The 22208-nt window shown below is 40.0% G+C and overlaps 1 protein-coding gene across 1 annotated transcript in view; it reads left to right on the forward strand.

Annotated features, from left to right (window-relative positions):
* TENM2 (teneurin transmembrane protein 2) overlaps window positions 1-22208 on the forward strand; it is a 334711-nt gene that overhangs the window by 142458 nt on the left and 170045 nt on the right. Inside the window, exon 4 of the mRNA XM_058848837.1 lies at window positions 18875-19109. Coding sequence (XP_058704820.1) covers window positions 18875-19109 — 235 coding nt within the window. The remainder of the gene's footprint in view (window positions 1-18874; window positions 19110-22208) is intronic.

Raw genomic sequence — 22208 nt, forward strand, 5'->3', positions numbered from 1 at the left:
TACTCATGGCTGTGTCTGGGGAGTCTGTCACCAGCCACCTTTTGGCTACCTGACCCTTTGGGCAGGTTTCTTTTCTTTATTAGTCCAAAGCATATCAAAATATGGCCAAATTCTGTACTTGTCATCTGATGCTGACATTACAGTGGGTGCCTGCTCCCTGCTGCCTTAGTCAGATATGCATGTGTGTCTTGCTAAAACACCAGTGAAATAATTCACTGGAGAGATTACTGACTGATTTTGAAACACTGATTTCACTCAGCTGAGACTTCAGCAAGAAAAATGTGTCTGCATACCTTGTAGTTCTTTCAATTCTTAGTTTTCTAACAGAATAAGATTTCTTATCTGAGTATACACTGAGACAGAGGGCAAACTTTTCAGGGGTGTAGTTAATAAACAAATACTGGAATTGTGTTCTGTGAGGCCTAATTGCAAATGCAGAGCTCCCAGAGTTTTGGGGAACCCATTTGTGTCCCTGGATGCCAGCAGGGTGTGTGTTGGGGTCCTGGGATATTCTGTGTTTGCTCTGCTCCCAGCTCAGCTCTGTGTGCAGGGAGAGCACTGGCAGGCTCCCAGGCTCGGTGCTGATCTGGGTTTACAGACAGCACTTGTGTTAAATAGACATTTTGCTTGTTTCTCCAGGCTAGGCAGGAATGAGGCAGGATGGATGTGGGATAGCACAGATCACCTTTCAGCCAGTGTGAGTGAATAACTCTGTGTTTCCCAGCTTGGCTCATTTCTGATGTTTGCACAGGGCATGTTGTAAGTGAGTCCCTGGCTGTCTTTCTCTTCTGTAACAGGATGCAGCACTTCATGTCACAGCATAGCAGGTACACTGCATTTTTATTTCCCTCCATTGTTACACATCTAGAATGTTATCCTGGAATATTCACTACATTACGCTTTTTTTCCTTGGTCTGCTCACAAATATTCGTCCTTCCACACCTTTTTCTTCTTGGTGTTCATTTCAGTAATCAGCATTTAGTAGAAGACTTTTAAGTTGCTTTTGCATTTGTCAACACTGAATTGCATCTTCTGTCCCACCACCTGTTACACAGCTCTGCTTCCCTTGGAAGGACTGCCTGGTGCATTGTATTTTAAGTATTTTTAAGAAAATCTGGTTGCATTTAGACTTAGCAAGATTTGTTTATATTTCTCAGTTTTCAAGACCTTTTGTTAAGTATTCTCTACTAGACTATTCCTCAGACATTTTCCATATAAAAATGTGGAATTCACTGCCTGGTTCTTACCTTTTTCTTTAACAGCTATCTATTCCTATTATAAATTCCTGGTCTACATGGTTGAATCTAATTTTGTTTGGCATTACAACTCATGTATCAATACAGAAGAGCTCCTTGATCTCCAAAATACCTACTTTTTCATTTTTTATGTGCTAATGCATGTAATATAGCTCTATCCTGTGATTCTGTTGTGGTTTTTAATTAAGCACTCCTTAATTCTAATTCTTTGATTAGCTTAGCCATCTTGTTCTCAAACTTGCTCAATATTCTTGGTTTTTACGTTGTGTTGGCCTTTGACATCCTTCTCAAATTGGCAGAGCTCTACCTGCTGTGTTCTCTGCTCTAGTTTAGTTTTTGATGTTTATTGAATTTATCTTTATGTCTGCTACTATAAAAAAAAAAAAAAAGTGGATTTCTGAGTATTAGTGTTTAGGCATTCAATTAATATGATATCTAATGTCTTCTGAAAGTCTTAGCATCTGATGGCTTTCCTTTTTCTCTTCTCTCTGCTAAGGGAGAAGAAACATTTGAACAAGTCATTGAAGTTAGTGATTGCAGTTGTCACATTGCTTGATCATGGTATTGTTTCCTTATGATTAAATTCATTGACTTGTTCATGCCTGCCAAATATATGAATTTACAAACCCTGTGTTTCTTGGCCTTCTGATACAAAACCTGATTTGGAACCTGGAGTGCCTACTGGATGTATTTTTCACAATATTTAACCTGATTTATTTGTGATGTGGAACGATCTCGTGCTGTTCCTTGCATGTTTGACCTGTCATTTAGAACTGCTGTATCACCAGCATAAACAAAATCTGATATTAACTCTTAGACCATGAAATATTTTTGTTGTTCCAATCTCCAGTTTCTTCTCATAATGAAGCAATGGCAGTAACAAAGCAGAGAAGCGATTGCATTCTCAGTTTGACACCAGCAGCTGCATCACACTCTTTGCTTAAGTTTGCATTTTCTTTAACCAGTGAAGCCATACCTTGAAATACAGTTAGGTAAATTTAATTATTTTTGCCTGCTTCCTGTAATATTTCAAGATATGGGAAAATGAATCACAATGGGGGTTATCATCTGCTTTCCTAAAATCTATAACATTTATAATGGGGAGATATTGCTTTATTGCATTACACAATTTATTACCCTCCGTTCATACCGTAAGTCCTTTTATTTCTTTCATTTTGACTTGAAAAGCTCTGCCTAGCTTGAATTATTTTATTTAAACCTTACATTTTTGCCTTCATCAGAGTTATTCTTCTTTTGTTCCCATTAAGAAGTTTGTCTTGATTGACACCACCCATTTTGGGTGACACGGGGACATGTACAAACACAGTCCCATCCAGGGAATCCTGTTTGGGATTGGGTACAGCTGAGAAAGCTCAAAAAGCAATAAAACTGTGGGGCATGAAGCACTGAGTGCTGCAGAGAGTAGGATGGAAGTCCCAAACACTTTTTACAGCTGTCATGAACTTAATGTGAAATAACGTTCAAATGTCTTAAAGGGAAAATAGGAGATGCACATGTAGATCTCCTACAGGAGAAGGAAGGTAACTTCTGGAGAGAAGAAGAGGGAAGAAGAAATGTGAGTTTGCCATAGGGAATCTTTTCTCTACAATGCCATACAAAAAAAGCCCTGCAAGGAATCTTGCAGCCTACAGAGTGGAATTCTCTTTGATGGGAGCACAGGCCCTTGAATGGGGAGCACAGATTGCACACTGGGAAAGGAGGAAACCAAGTAAATATTGTTAATCCTCATTAGAAACATGCAGTCATGATCAAGTAAAACACTGAAGGCATATGTGATATTCACAGTTTGCCCCATTGATACAGTTTTTGCTTTGAATTCTCAAGAAAATTTATTTTACTACCCAATTAGTTTTTATTTTATTTCTAGTGAAGATTTGTAATATTAATTACCAACATAAAAACAAAGATGCAGCGCACTGAAACAAATGGAAGCTTTTTTATGCTTAGATTAAAACATTACTTGTAATTGTTTACAGTGAAATCTCTTTGCTGTCACACTGGTCTTAACAGGGTTATAAACTTTTAAGTTCTTAGAAGGAAATACAAAAGTATATTATCTTCTAGCCATGGTGGAATCCACCATTAGTTACCCAAATATTGCTGCATTTATACTGTATCATGTACTTATCAAACATCTACATGACTCCTTAACTATTTCCAAAACAAAAGAGTCATTATTTACCCACTGTGAAAATAGCCTTGTGTTAGTGGTATTAGAAATCATTAGCTCTATTAAGTCCGTTATCAGCTCTGCTAGCAGCTGGAAATATCCTGCAGCTCAGGAGGGCTCCAAAATGTTCCCCACTCATTATATTCTAGATCACTTTGTTTTCTTGTATGCTGGAAACAGATTATAATCACATTCAGCCACAGGCAGAAATAGAAGCTGACAACAGTGGTAGAAAAAAAAAGATTTATGAAACTTTTCATTGCTTGGGGCAGTATTTTGAGCACAATAGCAGTGTTGTCCCTTAGATAGTGAACAGTTCAGCTGTGTCTTTCTATCATCTTGGTGTTCTGTGTCTCAAAATGACAATTATCACACCATAAATAGAGCCCAGAGCATTACAGATGTCTATAAGCGGAATCCATATTAATTGTTAATGCTTAAAAAATAGACAGCTCAGTTTGTTGGCTTAGCAAATAACAGTCTGGGTTTTTACGAGTATAGAATTACATATAGAACTATTAATTTTGTCTTTTCATTGGTTCTTTCAGTAGGATTGACTAAAAAAAAATAGGTAACTTGGAGTATTTGGGGTTAAAATAATTCCTTTATTAGCCTTAACTCCTTTGGGTGAGGCTGGCGCTCCAAACAGAAAATGTTAAGGAGAAGAATTTAAAGAATTTCTTTAACATGGCTTAAGATTGTGGGTTTGTTTTGTTTGTTTTTTTTTCCCTTAACAGAAACATTGTAAAAACTGTTCCTTCTTGAGAAAGAAAAATAATTTACTTTTACAAGAGCTGTAGTGGTGGAAGAATAAGGATGTCTCCATGAAAGTATCTTTTTCATTTGCTGGTTTACAGGTGCATAGCTGTGGACTCCCTATTTTCTAAACCCTCTGCAACAGTTCTGAGGTTTAAGAAGGATATGTCTTAGGAGCTTGCAGTAATGTGTCTGAACTAAGAAACAAGATGCTATTACTGGACTGAGGGGAAGGTTTGCAAAACACAAACTGCTCACATCTGTGTCACTAATCAGAAAGGACTGGGTTTGTATCTGTAAGTAATTACAGATATAGATATGTCTACAATATTTGAGCTGGCTCTGTGTGCCACTGCTCCCTCGGTGTGCCTAAAGTGGGAAGCAGAGTTTATTCTGTTCAGTATTGCATTCCTCCTGCCCGTGCACTTCCCTTATCCTGTCCTTCACAGCTCTCATGGCTGTTTTCCCCTCTTTTTTTTTAACTCCAAATATTGCCTTAGGGAAAATGCACCTGTCTTGGAGCCCTGCACCATTGTATTTCCTTCTTTTCCCACTCTCCTGTGTTCTCTCTTGGTTGTGTCCCTTTGTAGCTCCCTGTCACCTGAGGAAGGTGCAGCCAGTGGATCCTGCACCACCTTGGCCACCCCATTTCTCTGGCTCTGGGCTGGGAGGGCTGTCCCAGGACAGGGCTGTCCCTGCCCCAAGAGCCCGCTCTGGCCCCACCTAGAGCCCCATGCAGGATTATTTGCTTCACCTGCTCATCATTTGTTCCCACTTTTGTACATCAGTGTTGTCCTGTGTGCAGCTGGTACTCAGTACCTGTGAATGTCCAGACACCTCTGTGGACCTAATGCATTTTAATGTGAAATGTATAAATCCCAGCACTTCAGAAATTCTATTTTAGCTATGCTCTCCTTTTTGTTGATCATCCGGGGTAAATTAGTGTAGCTCCAAATCAAACTGAATCTGTAACTCTCCCTGCTGTTCATGTGAAGAGCTGAAATCTGCATCACTTGAGTTTCTGTCTGAGCATCATCTGAAGTATTTATAACCAAGGCTCTAAAAATGTTACAAAGATAGTACCATGCCATTTCTCTTTATGCAAAACCCACTTTGGTATGACATATCTGGAGCAGAGAAAAGGCTAACATGCTTATTTTGCCAGCTAACCTAAGTGAACAAATAGGTACAGAAAGATTGGAGTGGGAATTGTTATATTTTATGTGATCAATCAGGTTTTGAAGCAGGCTGAGAGTAATTTGGTGTTGTGCAGGGATGTCAGAATTCCTGCCAGTTATGCAAGATGTTCAAGTCTTTGGAAGAATTGGAGTAATAATTTTAAGCAGAATTATTTGATTAGGAAACAACCTGTTGTGTCTTTCTGCTTTCAGCTCTAAAGATACTTCACACACAAGTGGGGAAATACAGGAAAGAGGATGGCATTAAGGGAGGAAAGCTCCAACCAATTTTTTTTTTTTAACTAGGAAACAAGTTCGTGCAAAATTAAGATAGAGCATCTGATTTTCTGTTTCTATGTCACAAAAAAAATTATGGAGCTGATGTTATTTGAAAAAAAGTTCTCAAACCTCTGGAGGGGATTTCATATTTCAGCAGATGCTACAGAAATGTTTTGGGGATTTTTTTGCTGCAGACATACTTTAGGGACACTATCTTTAAAGAACACAGGTCATAAGAGTCACTATGTATTTCAGCAGTAGAATCATAGGAGGTCCTTTAAGTTTCTGTGGGTGAGAAGTAGTTTATCAGTGTTTTTTTGTTTCACTGAGTGTTTAAGGTGGGTGATCTTGGAGGATGGATTGTAAGAGGTGAGGAGCCAAGGGGAAAAATCTCCTGAACTACTGATGGCAGGACAGGGAAAGAATTAAAAACCACAAAAGGAAAGTATAAGGAAAACCACAAGCTGAAAAAAAACCCCACAATCCTAAAAACAGTAGGTATGAGTAGCAGAGGGATGAGAAGGAAAGGAGCAATGATATTTCATGAGGAGTTTTCCAGACCCCTCAGAACTCCGGCCCTGCTCCGGCCCATTGGAGCGGAGTCTACTTTCTTGTGTGTGCTGCTTCAACTTCATAAAAAAAAATGCACCAAAGTGCTGTCTCTCTCTTCCCTTTCTCATTCCCTTTCCTTCCCTTCTCGACCTCTGAAAGACTTTGTACATCTCTAACATCATACAGTTCCTTTTTTAGGACCCGCACCATCACAGCCTCCGAGGTGGAATATCCCTTCCTGCCCAGGGGTGGCTGCTGCCCAGTGTGCAGATGGACATTGCTCATGTTCAGCACATCCTGCACAGGACCTGCTCCTGCTGGGGAAATTCCCAGCATGTACTGGCCCAGTGCCCCTTTGGGATCTGCAGCTTTGCTGTTTGATGAGCGAGGGATCTGAGGCAGGAGCTCAGGGTGACCCGACACCATCCTCACCACTGGGCTCTGTGCTCAGCTGTTGGCTCATTTGGTACAAATAACATCCTTGAGTTTTAAGTTAATTTCTTTGTAGTCTGGTGCATCAGCACAAAGTGGCTGAGGCAGCTTCCACGTCGTGTTGTGGCTCCAGAGTCCAATGAAGTCTCCTCACCTCTCTCTCTGCTGGGGCAGGGTGTGTGCCTTGCAGCAGCCACACGCTGCTGCCCAGAGAGCACCACCTTGCTCCTCACATCAGCCTTTGTCACTTGCTCCCAAATCTGACTCTGAGGCTGCTTTAGCAGCAGGTTCCCTCTGTTCAGAGGGTATTTTGCTGCCAAAACATACTTTTAATGAGAAGACCAGCTGTTCTCCCTCAGGACCAAGCTTCCACTTGCTCCTTAGTTTGCTTCTTAATTGTCTTATCACTGATGAATAATTTAATAATTCTTCTTCAGTATTTCATAAATTTAGAGTTCTGTGGAGTCTCAGTTAATAAAAATATAATGTACAGCAACAGAGAGTTGGTTCTCTTCCCTTCCGTTCGTGGCACAGCTTGTCATGTTTCCCTGAGCGGTGTCAAACAATATGCAGCTAAATTGAAACAGTGAAACTGGATCAAGATGTCTGTCAGCATCCTACACTAATGTGCAGTTTGGGTTTTATTCCAGACTATTTTATGATGCAGAAAATCTGCATAGATCAGTCTTCAAGCTTTAAGGATGGCTGGCTTGCATGCCCTGTAGAGGGTAGTTTTTGCTCTTGTATTTCTCTTAAAATATGCTAATTGGGCATTAGCTTAAAAATCTAAACCACCCCAATGGGTAGGGTTTGTGTTATTTATCATGAGAAAAATCTCTGATCAGCTGTGTGAGGTTTGGTTGCGGGTTATGTTGTCTTTTAACAGATGTAAGAGGTCTGGTAGAGCAATACTGCATTTCTTATTCTTCATCCAGTGTTGAAGTTTGCTCATTTGTTTCTGCTTACTGAGAGGTGTTATTGAAATGTTCTGCTTTACAACAAACAAACAAACACCCAAACCAAACCTGCCTGAAACAATAGTTAACCATTGGACACTTTCTGTTAGCACCCACTGGAATTAATTTTCATGGGTTTAGTTTGTTGTGGCTGGAGAAACATGTCAGATGTGGAAGGCCTGTTGGAAGAAGAAAAAGATCTGGGTGAAACTGGTGGACCAGGGTTTGTTCACACGATTCCCTATGAGTTCTCTGCTCTCTGTTTCAGTTTGTCACATAAAATTCTGATAACATCCTTTCCTTATTTGTTTGTGAAGCAGATGAGAAGAACACACAGCAGATACTGTAGAGAACACTAAGTGTTATCACTGTTGTTGCTTTGTGGTTGTTGGTATTGATCATTTCTGTGTATGTGACGTTGACTGGAATCACTTTTGAGAGGTAAAAACTCCATAGTCAATGTTGCCAGAGTACAACATTATTTGGTTTAAGGTCCCTTTCTCTACTGTGTGTAACTGTCCAGTTTAATGTCTCCTCTGCCTTCCCATGTTTGTGAATATTTCTTTCAGATTCATTCATTTGAAATAAAATCTTTTCTATGTGGACATCATATTCCTTTAGAACTATGCATAAGAAAACCCAGATTTTATGAATTGTGTTAAAAAGTGATTATTCCTGATCCAGGTGCCATGTGCATGTACCTACCTTCTGATAACCTTCTGAAAGTGTAGTCTGATTTTTTGTCACCAGAATAAATTCCCCCATTAGTGAAATTGTCTGAGTTGATAAATGAGTGTAAATTAAAATCTTTCACACATAACAGACATAAGAAAATTACTAAAAATGGATGAATATCTTAGTTTATTTTATTATTATTATTTGTAAGGTAACTGTTATTGCTGTGGGGAGTCACAGCTACCCAACAGCAATAATTTAATCAGATAACTTTATTTTTTAGAGTAATTTGATTTTCCTTCATTCCATTATATGTACAGACACTTAGTAGGTATCCTACTACCTAAAACTACAAATACCTGTAATTTACTGGTAACAATATAACAAAAATAACTTTCACTTTAAACACTGCACATGTTTAGGGGAAACACGTTTCCTTTGCTTTGGAATTTCTTCAGCTTGACAACACATCTGTTCCTGAATGTTCCTCTGAAAATGTGGTTCATAGAAGGTCCATGAAGAAAAGCCTTGATGTACTAAGTGTCTCTGTGGAAGACTTAACACAGATTTTCTTGCATATTAATTTAAAACCAGGAAGATTGTGTGCTGTCATTCTGTATCCTAGTTTTGATATAAAATTAAAATAATCTTACTGGATTTTTCAAATATAGAATTGCAGTTTAATAGCTGCTGTATTAGAAGTGTTGACAAATTAATGCAAATGGACTCGTTCTAGTGGGCTCATGAGAGGTGGAAACAACAATGGGCCCCTGGAGGGTGAGATCCTTGATCCAGGTGAGTCAGACTAAATCTGACCCAAATTTACTGCCCCACGCTGTCCAAACATTACAGAGCACAGACCAGGGTGCCAATGAGCTTCTGCTCTCACCTGCTGATAATTCCTTGCTGGTCTGCACATGGCCTGTTCATGTATCACACACAATTGTCAAAAGCTCCCTTTTCTCTGTGGAAGAAGCTTCTGTAAGAGCCCTTAGGACACATTTGTGTTGTGTCTTTTTTCCTGCCTCTTCCCTTGCCCCATGTCTCAAAGAAGTCAAATTGTCTGACAGATTGCAGAATGCTCATCTTTTCTCCTCTGCCATGATTTCACAAGCCAACTTCAGTGTCAAAAACTTTTCTTCCTTGGTCTGTGGGTTTGCTGAAATTCATCTATCATATTATGGCTTTCCCTACCCTGAACCTTTTCTGTCCAAGGGACTCCAACCATCCACACTTAGGGTAAAGCAGAGATTTCAGGCACAGGTTTTGTATGTTTCACATCATTTTAAAAAACTGATAGCAATTTTTGCAGAGTGAAAGAAGTTTTATCTGAATTCCAATCTTGATATTTAACTACTCTCTAGTGTCCTATGTATTTAGTTGAATAAAATATTGTAGTCATCCTCTTTTCGTATTTTTTAATTTGTCTGTAGTATTGCCACTGTCATGATTATCAATACAGCATGGCATTTGAGAGGTGTTGGTTTTTTCACTTTCTTTTCACAGTATTAAACACCACTTAAACACTGCAGTTCTGTGGCAGCAGCATTTTGAAGGAAGAAACAGTACATAATGAAATTGCTATAGTTCTTTTTTATACCTTAAGTAGGATGGAACCTGTTCTCCCCTTTCTCAATTAATACCATATTTCTGTGGCTTTTTATTTGAGTGGCTTTTACTTTGCTTTGCTGGACTCAGAAAAATAAAACCATGGCCTTGAGGTAAAGCATGCCTGTAAAGCTGGTGCTGGTGTGAGTGGCTGGGGTGAGGCTGTGCTTTCAGAAATGTATTCAGTGCAGGTGATGAGTAGGGCTGTGCTGCTCCCTCTCCCCTTGACACTGGGAACAAGCAGCACTGCTGAAAGGCATTTCAGTTCCCTGCTTTCTGTTTGTTCTGGTAATGTGGGAGCACTCCAGTGGTTGGTATCTGCCAGGATGATTACACAGCCTCTTCAGGCTGGGAATTCGATTGCCTCCCCCATGCTGGAGCAGGGCAGATTTGAGGTGGCAGCCAGGGCACGGCTGCAGTGGGATGGGGCTGTGGGAGACAGGCTGGGCAGAGGATGGAGGGCAGGCCAGCAGCACTGCCCCAGGAGAGGAGCAGTGATGGTGCTCCCTGCTTCACTGAGTCTGATTAAACAGGTGTATTTTTATTTTTAAAAACCAATGGAAAAGAAAAGATCCATAGCCTTGTTCTGAGAGTCTCCTCAAGCTCACGTAATAGAGAATTGCATGGAGGTTTGATGCCTTGGTAAGGATTACGTCTATGGAAGATGTTAATAATGCTATTTAGAGAAGACAACACGTGATCTTTTCCACCTAGACAAAGTTTTCAGTAGGCTGTTTCATTTCTGCTGTGCTGCAGAGTGAGTTTCTAGCTTGCAGGAGATTTTTCCGTGGTAAATGCAGTAGTAGAGGTATTTGCTGCAGTGCTACCGAGAGAATTGCTGGCCAGCACAAGGGTGCCTCATCACACCACTGCTGCTCAGTTAATTTTCCGTCTCCAAGCATACAGGGAGGCGGCTGCAGGCAGGGCTGTTTGGGATGGAGCTGTTGTGAGGCTGTTCCAGCAGCTCCCAGAGCAGCCCTGACCTTCCCCAGGCTGGGCTGCAGCTGCTGTGCCCTGCACTGAGCCCTTCATCCCTGGGCAGTGCCCAAGAGCTGCCCCTGGGGCTGGTGCTGAGCCTCTGGCACCTGGGATCAGCCCCTGCAGACAGGAACATCAGGAATTGTACCTCGAGATGTTCCCAGGGAGAGAGACCCATCATTCTCACAGCTGAAATCATCTCGTGTTCATTTTTCTGTTTTACCATGTGTGACTGGGGGGTTGCAGTTGGGTTTTAGTTGTTTGTTGTATTTTTTTTTTTTTTCCCCTTCACACACACAAAAAACTTTATTTAAAGGATTGTTTAAGATTTGCTGGGTTAATGTTGGCTCATGTGCTGAGTGATAAACTGTGAGGGCTTTCATACAGTGCTTTATGATAATCTGTATTTGCTTCATTAACCCATGGTTTCACCTGAGTAACAATCTTTTACTTGAAGTAGTTGAAGGTAAGGTCTCTGGTACCTTGAAAAGTCAGGAAACTTAAACAGGACTTCTTATCTGAATGCTTTTTGACTTTCCTTTCTTAGTCTAATAACAACCAATAAAGAATTCAAATGAAATCTCACTGCCTGTGAAAGAAATGCCAGTCATGTAGTATTGCAGCTTGCAGTACCCTGGAGGCAGACAAATCCTTGTTTCTGTCTTGTACTTCCTTGTATCTTGCCTGCTTTTAAAAAGAGAAATAACCCATTGAAAAGCCTGATCCAGTGCAACATGTACATTGCATTATATTTGCTTTTCTTTACTCAAGAATTATGCAACATTCCTCTTACTTTTTTCCACATATATTCCACAAAAATTATTTTTACCTGTGGTACATGTTGGGAAACAGATGGTCCAGGTAGTAAATAACTGGCTTCCCAGGAGCTATGAAATTTAATTCTCCCAGGTAGCTCCTCCAGGAACCTTGTGTTTGCTGGTATATGTCAGTGAGCCTTCATGTTAATGATGCTTATAAATCAGTGTTTATTTCCATCATTTGATTATCAGTTAGTTCAGACTCAAAGTAAAACCGTTTGGTTTTAATTAGTATTTTCATGCTTTTTGAGGGCCAAAAGGATTATATTGTAAGTATTTTTGGGAAAAAAAATGGTCAAACCCAGAAAACCCATTGAAGAACATTTTACTAAGATAGAGCTTTTTTTTTTTCTTTTTAGACAAGAAAAACATTATATTTTTGTTGACCCTGCTGTTGAACTGAAAAAAAAAATCTAGATTGGTGTGCACTGTGCATTGTGATGGGTTGTCCTAAGGCAGTAGTATAAGATGGAATAAGAAAAAAATTCAGATGTTGGAAAAAGTTAGTGCTGTTGGGAAGAGATGATAACACTGCCTCAGAAACAGAGAAATTACGTGATGCTGAAAGCCTTGTTCAATATATTTAGTTTCATTTGTACCTCAGCTGCCAAACTTCTCAGTGGTGCAACTTGACCTTACAGACTCCTTAAACAGAAAGATTCCAAATCATTACTCTGCTGATTCCAAATCATTACTCTGCTGATTCCAAATCATTACTCTGCTGATTCTAATGATCTGACCATTCCTTCTCTTAAAGATCTGCAGCACCTGGGAGGCTGACTGATTAAAAACTTCAGTTTCCTATTAGATCTTCTTTCTTACATAATTACTTTAGAGATTTATTTTGAGATACTCTCTCTGGTATACATTGTTTAGGAGGTTGGGTTTAACAAAAGGAGTGTTTTGGACAACGTGTAATTCTTTCTGTGATGCTTTTGAAATAATCAAGGTAGTGCATTGCATTAAACCACCCATGACTGGCATTTCTTTTGCCCCTTGGAAACTAAATGTGTTCCAGCTGACTGGGTGATGCAAGATCCTGAGTGCTTCTGTAACAGCTTCAGGGATGATTTCCTATTGCACCTGACTCAAGACTCACAATGCATTGGAAATTATGGCACAGTTATTCTTATGTCACCATGACAATTTTCAGGGTCCCCCGTAGACCAGCCGGAGAAGAAGAATTTTTCAGGCCATAATCCTATCAGGAAAATGTCATCAGGTTCCACTGCTGGCCTAAATAGTTCTGTTCAGAAATTTCTGCCTGTTGTTCAGAAAAATCTGTGTCTTCATTTTCACTTTGGTGTGATTCCCAGTGCTTCCAATTGTGTGAGCTCAGGCAAGAATTTGTGTGATCCTTTAGACAGGGTCCAGCTCTTTCCCATTCTGCAGAGCCAAGTCTAGAGAACAACATTTACATTTTTGCACTAAAATGTTCTATGGTAATGATGACAGTAATAACAAACTTCATTGCTTAGAAATAGAATTTTTTCTTTTTAGTTCTTCTTACATCAGTATCTTCTTCAAACAATAGCATGGATAGTGCTCATGCACCTGAGCTGAAGATAAATACATCCTTAAACTCTCTGAAATATGTTTTATATTTATATCAGTATTGGGAAACTAAATTAAAAGATTGATTAAAAAGGATGTGAGATGATTATTTTTCAGTTAGAAAGAAGAAAACTCCAGTTTCTCTGTCACCCATTTTTACAATAAGCAAAATTTGAAACAGTGTGCCTACCTCTTCATGTATGTGTAACATACACACATATACATATAGAAGTACCACAGGACACTGAGTCTGCATAAAGCATTATTATTGAAGTGATTTGCCACTGACCAGACATTATTTCATGCAGCCCGTGTACCTCATGCAGTGCAATAATGAATATTTAAGTGATGTATTTCAACAAATATAATTAGTACATGGTGTCTCAGATAATCCTGTTTTGTAGGGCAGTGAGTTTTAACCTTTTTGCAGGAGACTCTCACTTGAGAGAAGTGGTTATGTGACTGTAACCCCTTAGGTTTGACTCCTGTGAGGGGTCCAGGTTTGCCTTTGCTTGTATGACTGGATATTGTGGGCAAGCAGTGGGGTATTTTTATTTTGGTTTGCTTGGTTTAATTTGGTTTGGGGTTTTTTGTTTGGTTTTATTTTTTTGTCAGAGCAACATTTAATTTTCTGCTGTAATGTCGTGCTGGGGACATGGCTGCAATGCACTGGCAGACACTGATAAGTGACTTACTGTTTCATATCACACATTTACTGAATTTCCAGTTTGAAATGTACAGTCTGGGATGACAGCCAGTCATTCAACCTATTCTTGCCTCAAAGAGTGTAAAAAAAAACCAGGCAGACAAAAGAAGAAACACCTGGCAAATGTCTTGGGTTTAAAACAAGAGAGAGGTAATGGTATCCATGGTTAGGAGTGAGATAACTTTCTTCTTTGCAGCTTGTGTTGAAAGCATTTTCAGAACATTGAGATGCCATTTAGCCACGGCCTTGCACAAAATAATGTAGAGAATTAAGCAAACAAACAGGAGAGCTGAAGCAGAGAGAGCATAAAGCCCAGTCTGTCTTGCTGGGCAGGAGCCCTGGTCCCACCCTGCCAGGCTGGGGCTGGAGACAGCAGCTCCTGTGACACTGGCACATCCCTGGGCGCTCAGTGCTTTCTGTTCTCCCTGACTCAGAGTAATGTGAGCTGCCTTGGAAGATGAATTCAGCTTGGAAGGTGGCCCTGTGGTTCTGTGAAACACCCGTTACTCATTGTGATGGCAGATGATGTGGTTTCCTTGAGAAAACAGTGTGGCAGAGGGATTTGAATATAGAACCAGGAGTGCTGCAGATGAGGTTTCTAATGCTGGCTGACAAGGATTGTCTGTGGGCTTTTTAATTATTATTTGCTTTCAATTCATCAGCTTCAGTTTTGGGGATTTATTTGTTCAGTATTTACATTGTTTAAAGCATAAGGAAATAGTTGTGTCATTGTTCATTTCAGAAAAATAATACATGTTTGGGTTTCTTCTTTTAGTTCTTTTGTGAAAAGGAACGATGAGGAGGTGTAAATGTCTCTTTAGCATTTAATAATGCCACGGAGGATAATTCAGCACGACTAAGATACAATCTCTATTACTTACTTGAAGTAGTATTGACAAAGAACTGGGATGCAGGGAAGCAATTGTTTTGCTTAGATTAGGGTTGCTGCCTTTTCTGCTTTGCATTTCATCTCTGAGATGGGACATCAGCTTGTTCTCCTCAGATCATTGTGTTGCTTGGATTTAGTGCATGAGTTGAGTGTCCCAAAGCCTGGGAATAGCTATCAAAAACCATTTGACCATGTTAGAGCAGATCTGAATTTTCTGTTGTATTTTAGTGAAGGTTTGAGTTGTAAGAAGCGGAGCAGTGATGTTTGGGAGCTCAGGAGCACTGGGCCATCACTGATGTAGCTCTGGGAGATCCAGGGGCTCTCTCAGACCCCAGGCTGTGCCACAGCAGCACTGTTACCATGCACAGCTCCTGAGAGATGTGCTCTGGGCTAGCCTGCTTTGTTTAAATGTTTCACCAGATAAAAGAATGAACTGAGCAAAATATTTATTTTTTTTTTTACTTTTTAGTATTTTGGTTCTGATTAAACCCAAGTAAGTCAATTGGATAGCTTATGATTGCTTCAAAGCTACACACATCAGACTTTGTATTCTCAGATTACTTAATTACAACACAATTTACCCTAACTCAGCTTCTAATTTGAAACGAGTGCTGCTGATATTCTTGACTGCAGTAAGATCTCTTGAAGAATCACATGTTGATTATGTGGACACCAGGCCATGATTATTTGAAAATTCTCAGCACAATCAATGTGTACTAAAATTGATTGGAATTTGATATGTTGTCTGTTTGTGAATTTAAATGAGAAATTTAAAAAAAAACTTAAAAATCCAAAGTGTGGAGGGTACCAGTATTTCAGATTTCCAGGTCTCTGATTTTCACTATGGTTTTAAAAGACTTTTCCTTAAATCCTAAATGTTTGAGCTGGTATAGTGTATCCTGGTAAAATGACTAATTCAGCTAATAATTGAGAAAAGGCATCATTTCCTTAGTATTCTCCCCCAGACCAACACTGGCTACTTCTATATCAAAAATAAAATCCATTTTCTGATGTAAAAAGCCAGATGTACTCCATCAAGACAGTCATTGTGTTTAAGATTCCAAACCAAAGGCAATTTCCAGGGGGCCAGAGCGTCTTGTGCCGTAGGATCCACCAGGCCAATCCCTTGGGATCCTTTCTTAGGGTACAAGTGATTTACTCCTCTCAACTTCAGAGCTCCACATTTGCAGGTACTGCTGGTGAAGTTTTAATCTAGACAAAGATGCTCGTAAAGAAGTGCTCAGATGTTCAGATATGAATCCAATTTTATATCCCTGGCAAGTTCAATAGTGCTCGGCTCCTGCTTTTGATTCATTTGAACAGGTTTATGAAGAAGCAGCATATTAAGCTTTTATCTCTCTCATATATACACAAGGGTGTGCACGCTCCCTAGTTAGTACTTTATATATATATAAGCTTTTATACATTTTAATAGAAGCTATATAATATTTATATGATGTTAATATTGGTGTTTGTTTATTTTTCTACATTAAATGCTCCATTTGTCTTGCACCAGATTTCAGAGTTTTTGCACTGCAGTGTGTGTTCAGTTACCTCTGCACAGCTCATTTTGCAAAGTATCTTACACCTTCTGTGTGGGAACTGAATTTGGAGGCAGATTAAATAATTTGTGGTAATTTGATTTCAGCCCTTGATTCCTTAATTTTACAGAAATGCTGTTCACTGTTGTTGAGGTGCACTTGGTTCACTTTTGAGAGCAGCCTCCATGATATTGTGGTGACAGGATTCAGAGTCTTTATTTAACTGGTGCTACTGTGGCTCTCAGAGCAAAACTGTTTTGTTTATGTAGGTATGACTTTTTCATACTTATCCTTGAGAAGGAAAAGCTGCATCTAAATTAAATTGAGAAAACATGAAGCACATGAATCTTTTGAAGTAACTATTAACACAAGGGCACATATTTGTATTTTATCACTCATAAATATTCACTTATTGAAATCCAAGCATGCTTTGTTTAAAGTCAGAACACAGACTAGGAGAGTAATTCCACTTAAGCTTCTGTGCATGTGGATATTGTCCAAACACATTTTCTTCCTGCTGTGTCTTGCTCTGCATGCTGTTGTGGAATGGCACAGGACCTGGTATAGATTAGAGATTTGATGTTCTTGGAGGTCCAAATGGGGCTTTTAAACATCAAACTTTATTGGCTAAACAGTCTCTTTTATGCTTAGATAAGACATAGCCAAGGATAGTGAGGAGAGCTGCACATACAATGGCCTTAAAATTTAGGATGTGTTCATGAAAGGTGACTTTGTATTTAAAGCAGTTGAAATTCCCACAGGATGCACGTTCGGGCAACAGACATTGAAAAAAGATAAAGAAACCGCTGTGTAGATTTCAGTCAACGTGTGGAGGATGCAGAATTTATTATAATTCATTTCTTAAAGTTTCTTGTCAGAGCACAAGCTGTACTTGCCTTGTGTAAGTCCCAGTAAACCTGGGTGTGTTCCTCACCAGCCTGTGCTTCCCCAAGCCCTCAGAAACTGAAGGAAATGAGCAGGCTCTCTCCAAACCCGCTGTTGTCCCTCTGTTCCCTGCTTGTGTTGCTCTCCCTGGGGCAGGCAGTCTGCAGAGCAGTGCCAGGACAGAGCTGCCCCTGGGCTGCTGCACAGAACCAGAGTCAGGCTGGAAAAACCCTCTGAGATCCTCAGGGCTGTCCCTTAACCCAGCCCTGGCAGGACACCACGAGCCATGTCCCTGACCCTGCTGCAGCTCAGGGTTCCGTGCCACTGCAATATCCTCCTGCTGCTCTGGGGTTTGGGTTTGGGGTGTTATTTTGTGTCTTGGATTTTTTTGTTTATTTGGGTTTTTTTATAAATATTGGCCTTAATTAATTTACAGTAATTACTCAGTTCAGCAGCTTTTCCAGACTTCTTTGTTTCATATGACAAAGATCAGTCTTGCTGCAAATGATGTTCTGTGATGTTTTCTTTTTATTATTTGATTCATTAAGTACAGAATTTGCTTCCATTTCTAAAAACAAACACGCATCATTAGAATTATCATTTCCCTAGTATTACTGATTAATGTTCACTAGAAAACAACTTGATACAATGTCTAAAGCACACAGTTCATAATAGTGTTTGTTTTCTTTATTCTCTTTTGCTGTTTTTATTAGACATAAATTATTGCAATGTGTGGAATTGCACATGAACTTATTTACCAGTCTACATATATTTTTAGAAAAGTGACAATGCTAGAATGACACCTGCTTATCAGATTTTCTTTTCTTGTGTCATCATTTTAATCCATTTGCCTTAACGATTAGAAAAAATATTTTTCATTACCAATGCAAACATGTCAGTACTCAAAGAATGAGAAAAGTTTATATCCTTCTTTATCACTAAAAAATATCATCTGTCATTTTTCAATGAAAGAGATTGAAGGAATTGCATAATTTCCAGATCTTGCTCTGTGTTTGTGGCATTGCTAAATAGAAAAATACAGGCCAAATCCCAATCACATGGAATAACATGAAAGATACCATCACTGCCTTGTTGCTCTCTTTTCATATTTGGAGTTTAATCTTCTTGTGCTGGCACAAATCCTGTTCATTTGAAGCTGATTGGTAAAATACAGTGAATGAAAGAAGATTGATTTCTCTGATTAAGTTTTATAGGGGCCTAAAGACCATATTCTCAGAAGCTATTTTTAATCCATTACAATTCATCTGCTCAAAGTCCCTGATAGAAACAGGGCAGGTAAATTTCCTCTTGGTAGATGTAGGGAATGGTCAAGCTAGGTGCTGTCCTGGCTGCTCCACTGAGGAGACTTTCTCCAGGGAGAGTCCAGAAAGAAATATTTTAAAATTTAAATACAGTCTTTGTCAACATGCCAGCTGTGCAGGCTGGAAGCACTGTTTTGTGTTGCTGATCTCAAACTATCACTGATCTGATTTGCCCACGCTTTGATGCCCACAGGTCCAAGAGGCACAGTCTCTTTTCCCAGGCAGTGGCCCCTTGAAAATGCCGAGGAGAGCAGTGTCACCACACACATTTGTGATTTGTTTCTCTTTTCTGTTTTAGGCCCTTCAAATCATCACAGCCAGTCAACGCTGAGGCCACCTCTCCCTCCTCCTCACAACCATTCCCTGTCCCATCATCATTCCTCTGCCAACTCCCTCAACAGGAACTCGCTCACCAATCGCCGGAACCAGATCCACGCGCCCGCTCCGGCGCCCAACGACCTGGCCACCACCCCCGAGTCCGTGCAGCTCCAGGACAGCTGGGTGCTCAACAGCAACGTCCCCCTGGAGACCAGGTGGGTGGCGTGGATGGACAGCCTGGGGGATGCCGCTGATGCTCCCCCCGAGTGCACAGAGATAACCCTCGCTCTGTTGGGAGATGGGCTTTGGCATCCTTTGTGTCGGGGTGGTTCTTCTGACACAGCACGTGGGTTGAGTGGCATCAGAACACCCAGCAGCCCAAATCTGCTTTGCACGGAAGGTACACAGTGAATAACGCTGCTCACATCCCATTTTAAAGCCTGTTTTCACTTGAACCTTCCTTGCATACACAACTCATGCGATTAGTACAGCATATTTATATCACAGGCTCAAGGACGACTTACTTAGAATTCATATTGACTGTGCTGCTGAAAAATTATACATTTTGCCTTTCCTGAAGCAACAAACAAGGGCTCACTTGACATTATGCATTTTGGGAGACTTTGAGAAACAATCCGAGATTCATGACTGACAGTACTATAATTTTAATTTATACCTCATCCAGCATGCAAGTTCATTTTAATCTCTTCTGTACATGTTAACAGCTTGATGCCTGTGGGGCAAACAGCAGCATATAAATGAAAAGGTGCAGCACTTAGGCCTGACAGAGAAATAAATAAATAAATAAATGGCTGACATGCTGCTGGTCTAAATATTCTGGTTTGTTGTCATTTGGGGTATGGAATGTCAAACATATTTAACTTGCACTTTAAATAGCAGAGTTGGCAGAGCTGATCTCTCAGAATTTAAAATTAGCCATTGCGGTGCTGAATAAAGAGCTTGGAATAGCAGGGTGGTGTTGCTTGCCCAGAGAGTGATAAACACAGCGAGCAGGTGGAGGAGCTGGGCTGCTGGGAGCGCTGCCTCGTGCCAGGGTTTCAGAGCTTGCTTACCACAGCTCCTGGGATGTTTGGTTTGGTTTGCAGCCTCCCAAGGACTTTAATGCAGCTTTGCTGGGTTACACTCCGAGGAGCCACGTTTGGGGTTGTTACACACCCATGCAGCCTCAGCCCAGCCCCTCCAATATTTGATTAAAGACTGCAGGTCTGGTTTGGAGCTCTGGCAGGAGCTGCTGTGGCTGGGCTGGGGCTGACACCACCGAGGCTGTGGTTAATCAGTGGTGGGTTACAGCTCCATGGGGAGAAAATGAGCCTGGAGAGGGCAGGGAGTCTGTGCTGGGCTGGGATGTGCACAAGGAGCTGCCCTCACTTTGTCCTGCTGTGCTAAAATGAGAACATGGGTGCCATGAAGAACTGGAAAGCAAATTTAGGTTTACAAAGCCGAGATGGCCAAAAAAGAAAACAAAATGAATTCTTGCTTACTGAAGGTTTGGAGCTAACTTTGCAAAAAGAACCCCAAAACAACAACAACAACAAAAAAAAAAAAAAAAAAAAAAAAAAAAAAAACACAAAAACAAAACAAAACAAAAAAATAAACCCAGCTATTTTATAGAACTTAATTACTTAATTTGGACATCTTGAATTTGTTATTTATTGCTAAGAATTATGAGATGGAAGTGTTGGTCCTGTTCAGCCCAGACTGATTCTGCTGTGTGGTTCATTGCTCAGGATCAGTACCTACCTTTAATTCTGGTGTGCCTGGTCTGCCTTTTCCTTTATGGAATTGGGTACAATACCTGAAATGTGTCACTTCTGAAGGCTCAAGATTGTCTCAATTTGCCAATCACTTTAACCTGGAGGGAATTCCTTGGGATACTCACAAAAGGATTCTTTGCCATGATACTGGCATCCCTGAGCCACAGCAGTGGGCATTTGTCTGGCTGGGTGTTTTACTGTCTGGTTTTGTACCTTTTCCCAGCCAGAGGTGACTGTGAATGCCACTACTGACTTTGGTTCTTCTCTTTTTTCTTATCCTGCAACCTCTGGGAGTGTGTATGTACATGTTAATGACAAAAGGTTACTTTGTGAATACTGTTATTTTTGGAGGTTGCAGGATGCCCGACAATTAATTGGAGTTTTTTGGAAGACAGGTCTGTCACAGGCAAGCATTAAGCTATTAGAAAATGTCCTGGCAGAATTGCTGTGTTCCACGACTGTTCCAAAGCTGCTTCAGGATCGATTTTAGTTCTTTTCTGAAATTACACACCTGACAGGACTTGATGACAAGTTTCATCACAAGAATATTAACTCAGAAGATGACTGAAATTGATGCTTGTGAAATCATTGAGACTTTCAGAATTAGCCTGTAGTTCTTTCACTTTAAAACCGGTGTTTCATCTACATTCATACCAATAGCCACAAAAAAAAAAAAAAAAAAAAAAAAAAAACACCAAAAAAACCCATCTTTTTGGTAACTTTTTACTTCAGCCTTTATGTTAAAGCCTGAGCTTGTTGCAAAACATTGACCCCTCTCACGCTGCCTCTTCACAGTGCACTACTCTTAATTTTTTTTATCTTCTTAGATGTTTATTAATCTCATTAGAGGAGTGCTCAGGAGGCAAAGCCAGCACTGACAGCACCTGCTTTATCAAGACAGGGTTTCATAACTCTTTGTTTTCTTCTTTCAGTTACCTTCAGTAGATTCTGCTCTCAACAAAAATGATGTGCAAGGGGTCACGTTACTGATTATGAAACAAAAAGTGGCACCTGAGCTGTCTGAAGGGAATGCTTTGTGTTAGCACTACAAAACTCAGATCACAATTTAGATTCCAGATGTCTCTTTATCTAACAGTACCAAGTTCTGAAATCATTGAATAATACAATACACGTCTGCATGTTGCTTTTTTTTTTTTTTTTCTGGTTAGAATATTTTAACCTTCCCTTTGTTCCTTTGCTGTCTTAGGCAGTTTGGGCTAAATTCAGACTGTTTGGAGACATTGCATTTTCCAAATATATCCTTTCTCTATCTCTTGTTTCAATATTGATTGGGGGTTGTTAATCACATTTGTTTTATTTTCTTTGTGATGTAAAGGAAGCTTTTACTGTTTGTACATATTTTCATTTGGCCTTTTCAAGCAACTTTATCCAAATCTTTGTGTATCCTTTGTGGTGCTGTATTTGTTACGTAATTGTGTTTATTTGTATTGCAGCAGCTCATTGCTTCTGGTGGAGTTATGAGTTTGCAACATGCCTGTGTAGAGTTCCAATTGTATTTATTTTGAGTCATAGAATGGT

Source organism: Poecile atricapillus, chromosome 13 (assembly GCF_030490865.1).
Source record: "Poecile atricapillus isolate bPoeAtr1 chromosome 13, bPoeAtr1.hap1, whole genome shotgun sequence".
In the NCBI taxonomy this organism is placed as follows: Eukaryota; Metazoa; Chordata; class Aves; order Passeriformes; family Paridae; genus Poecile; species Poecile atricapillus.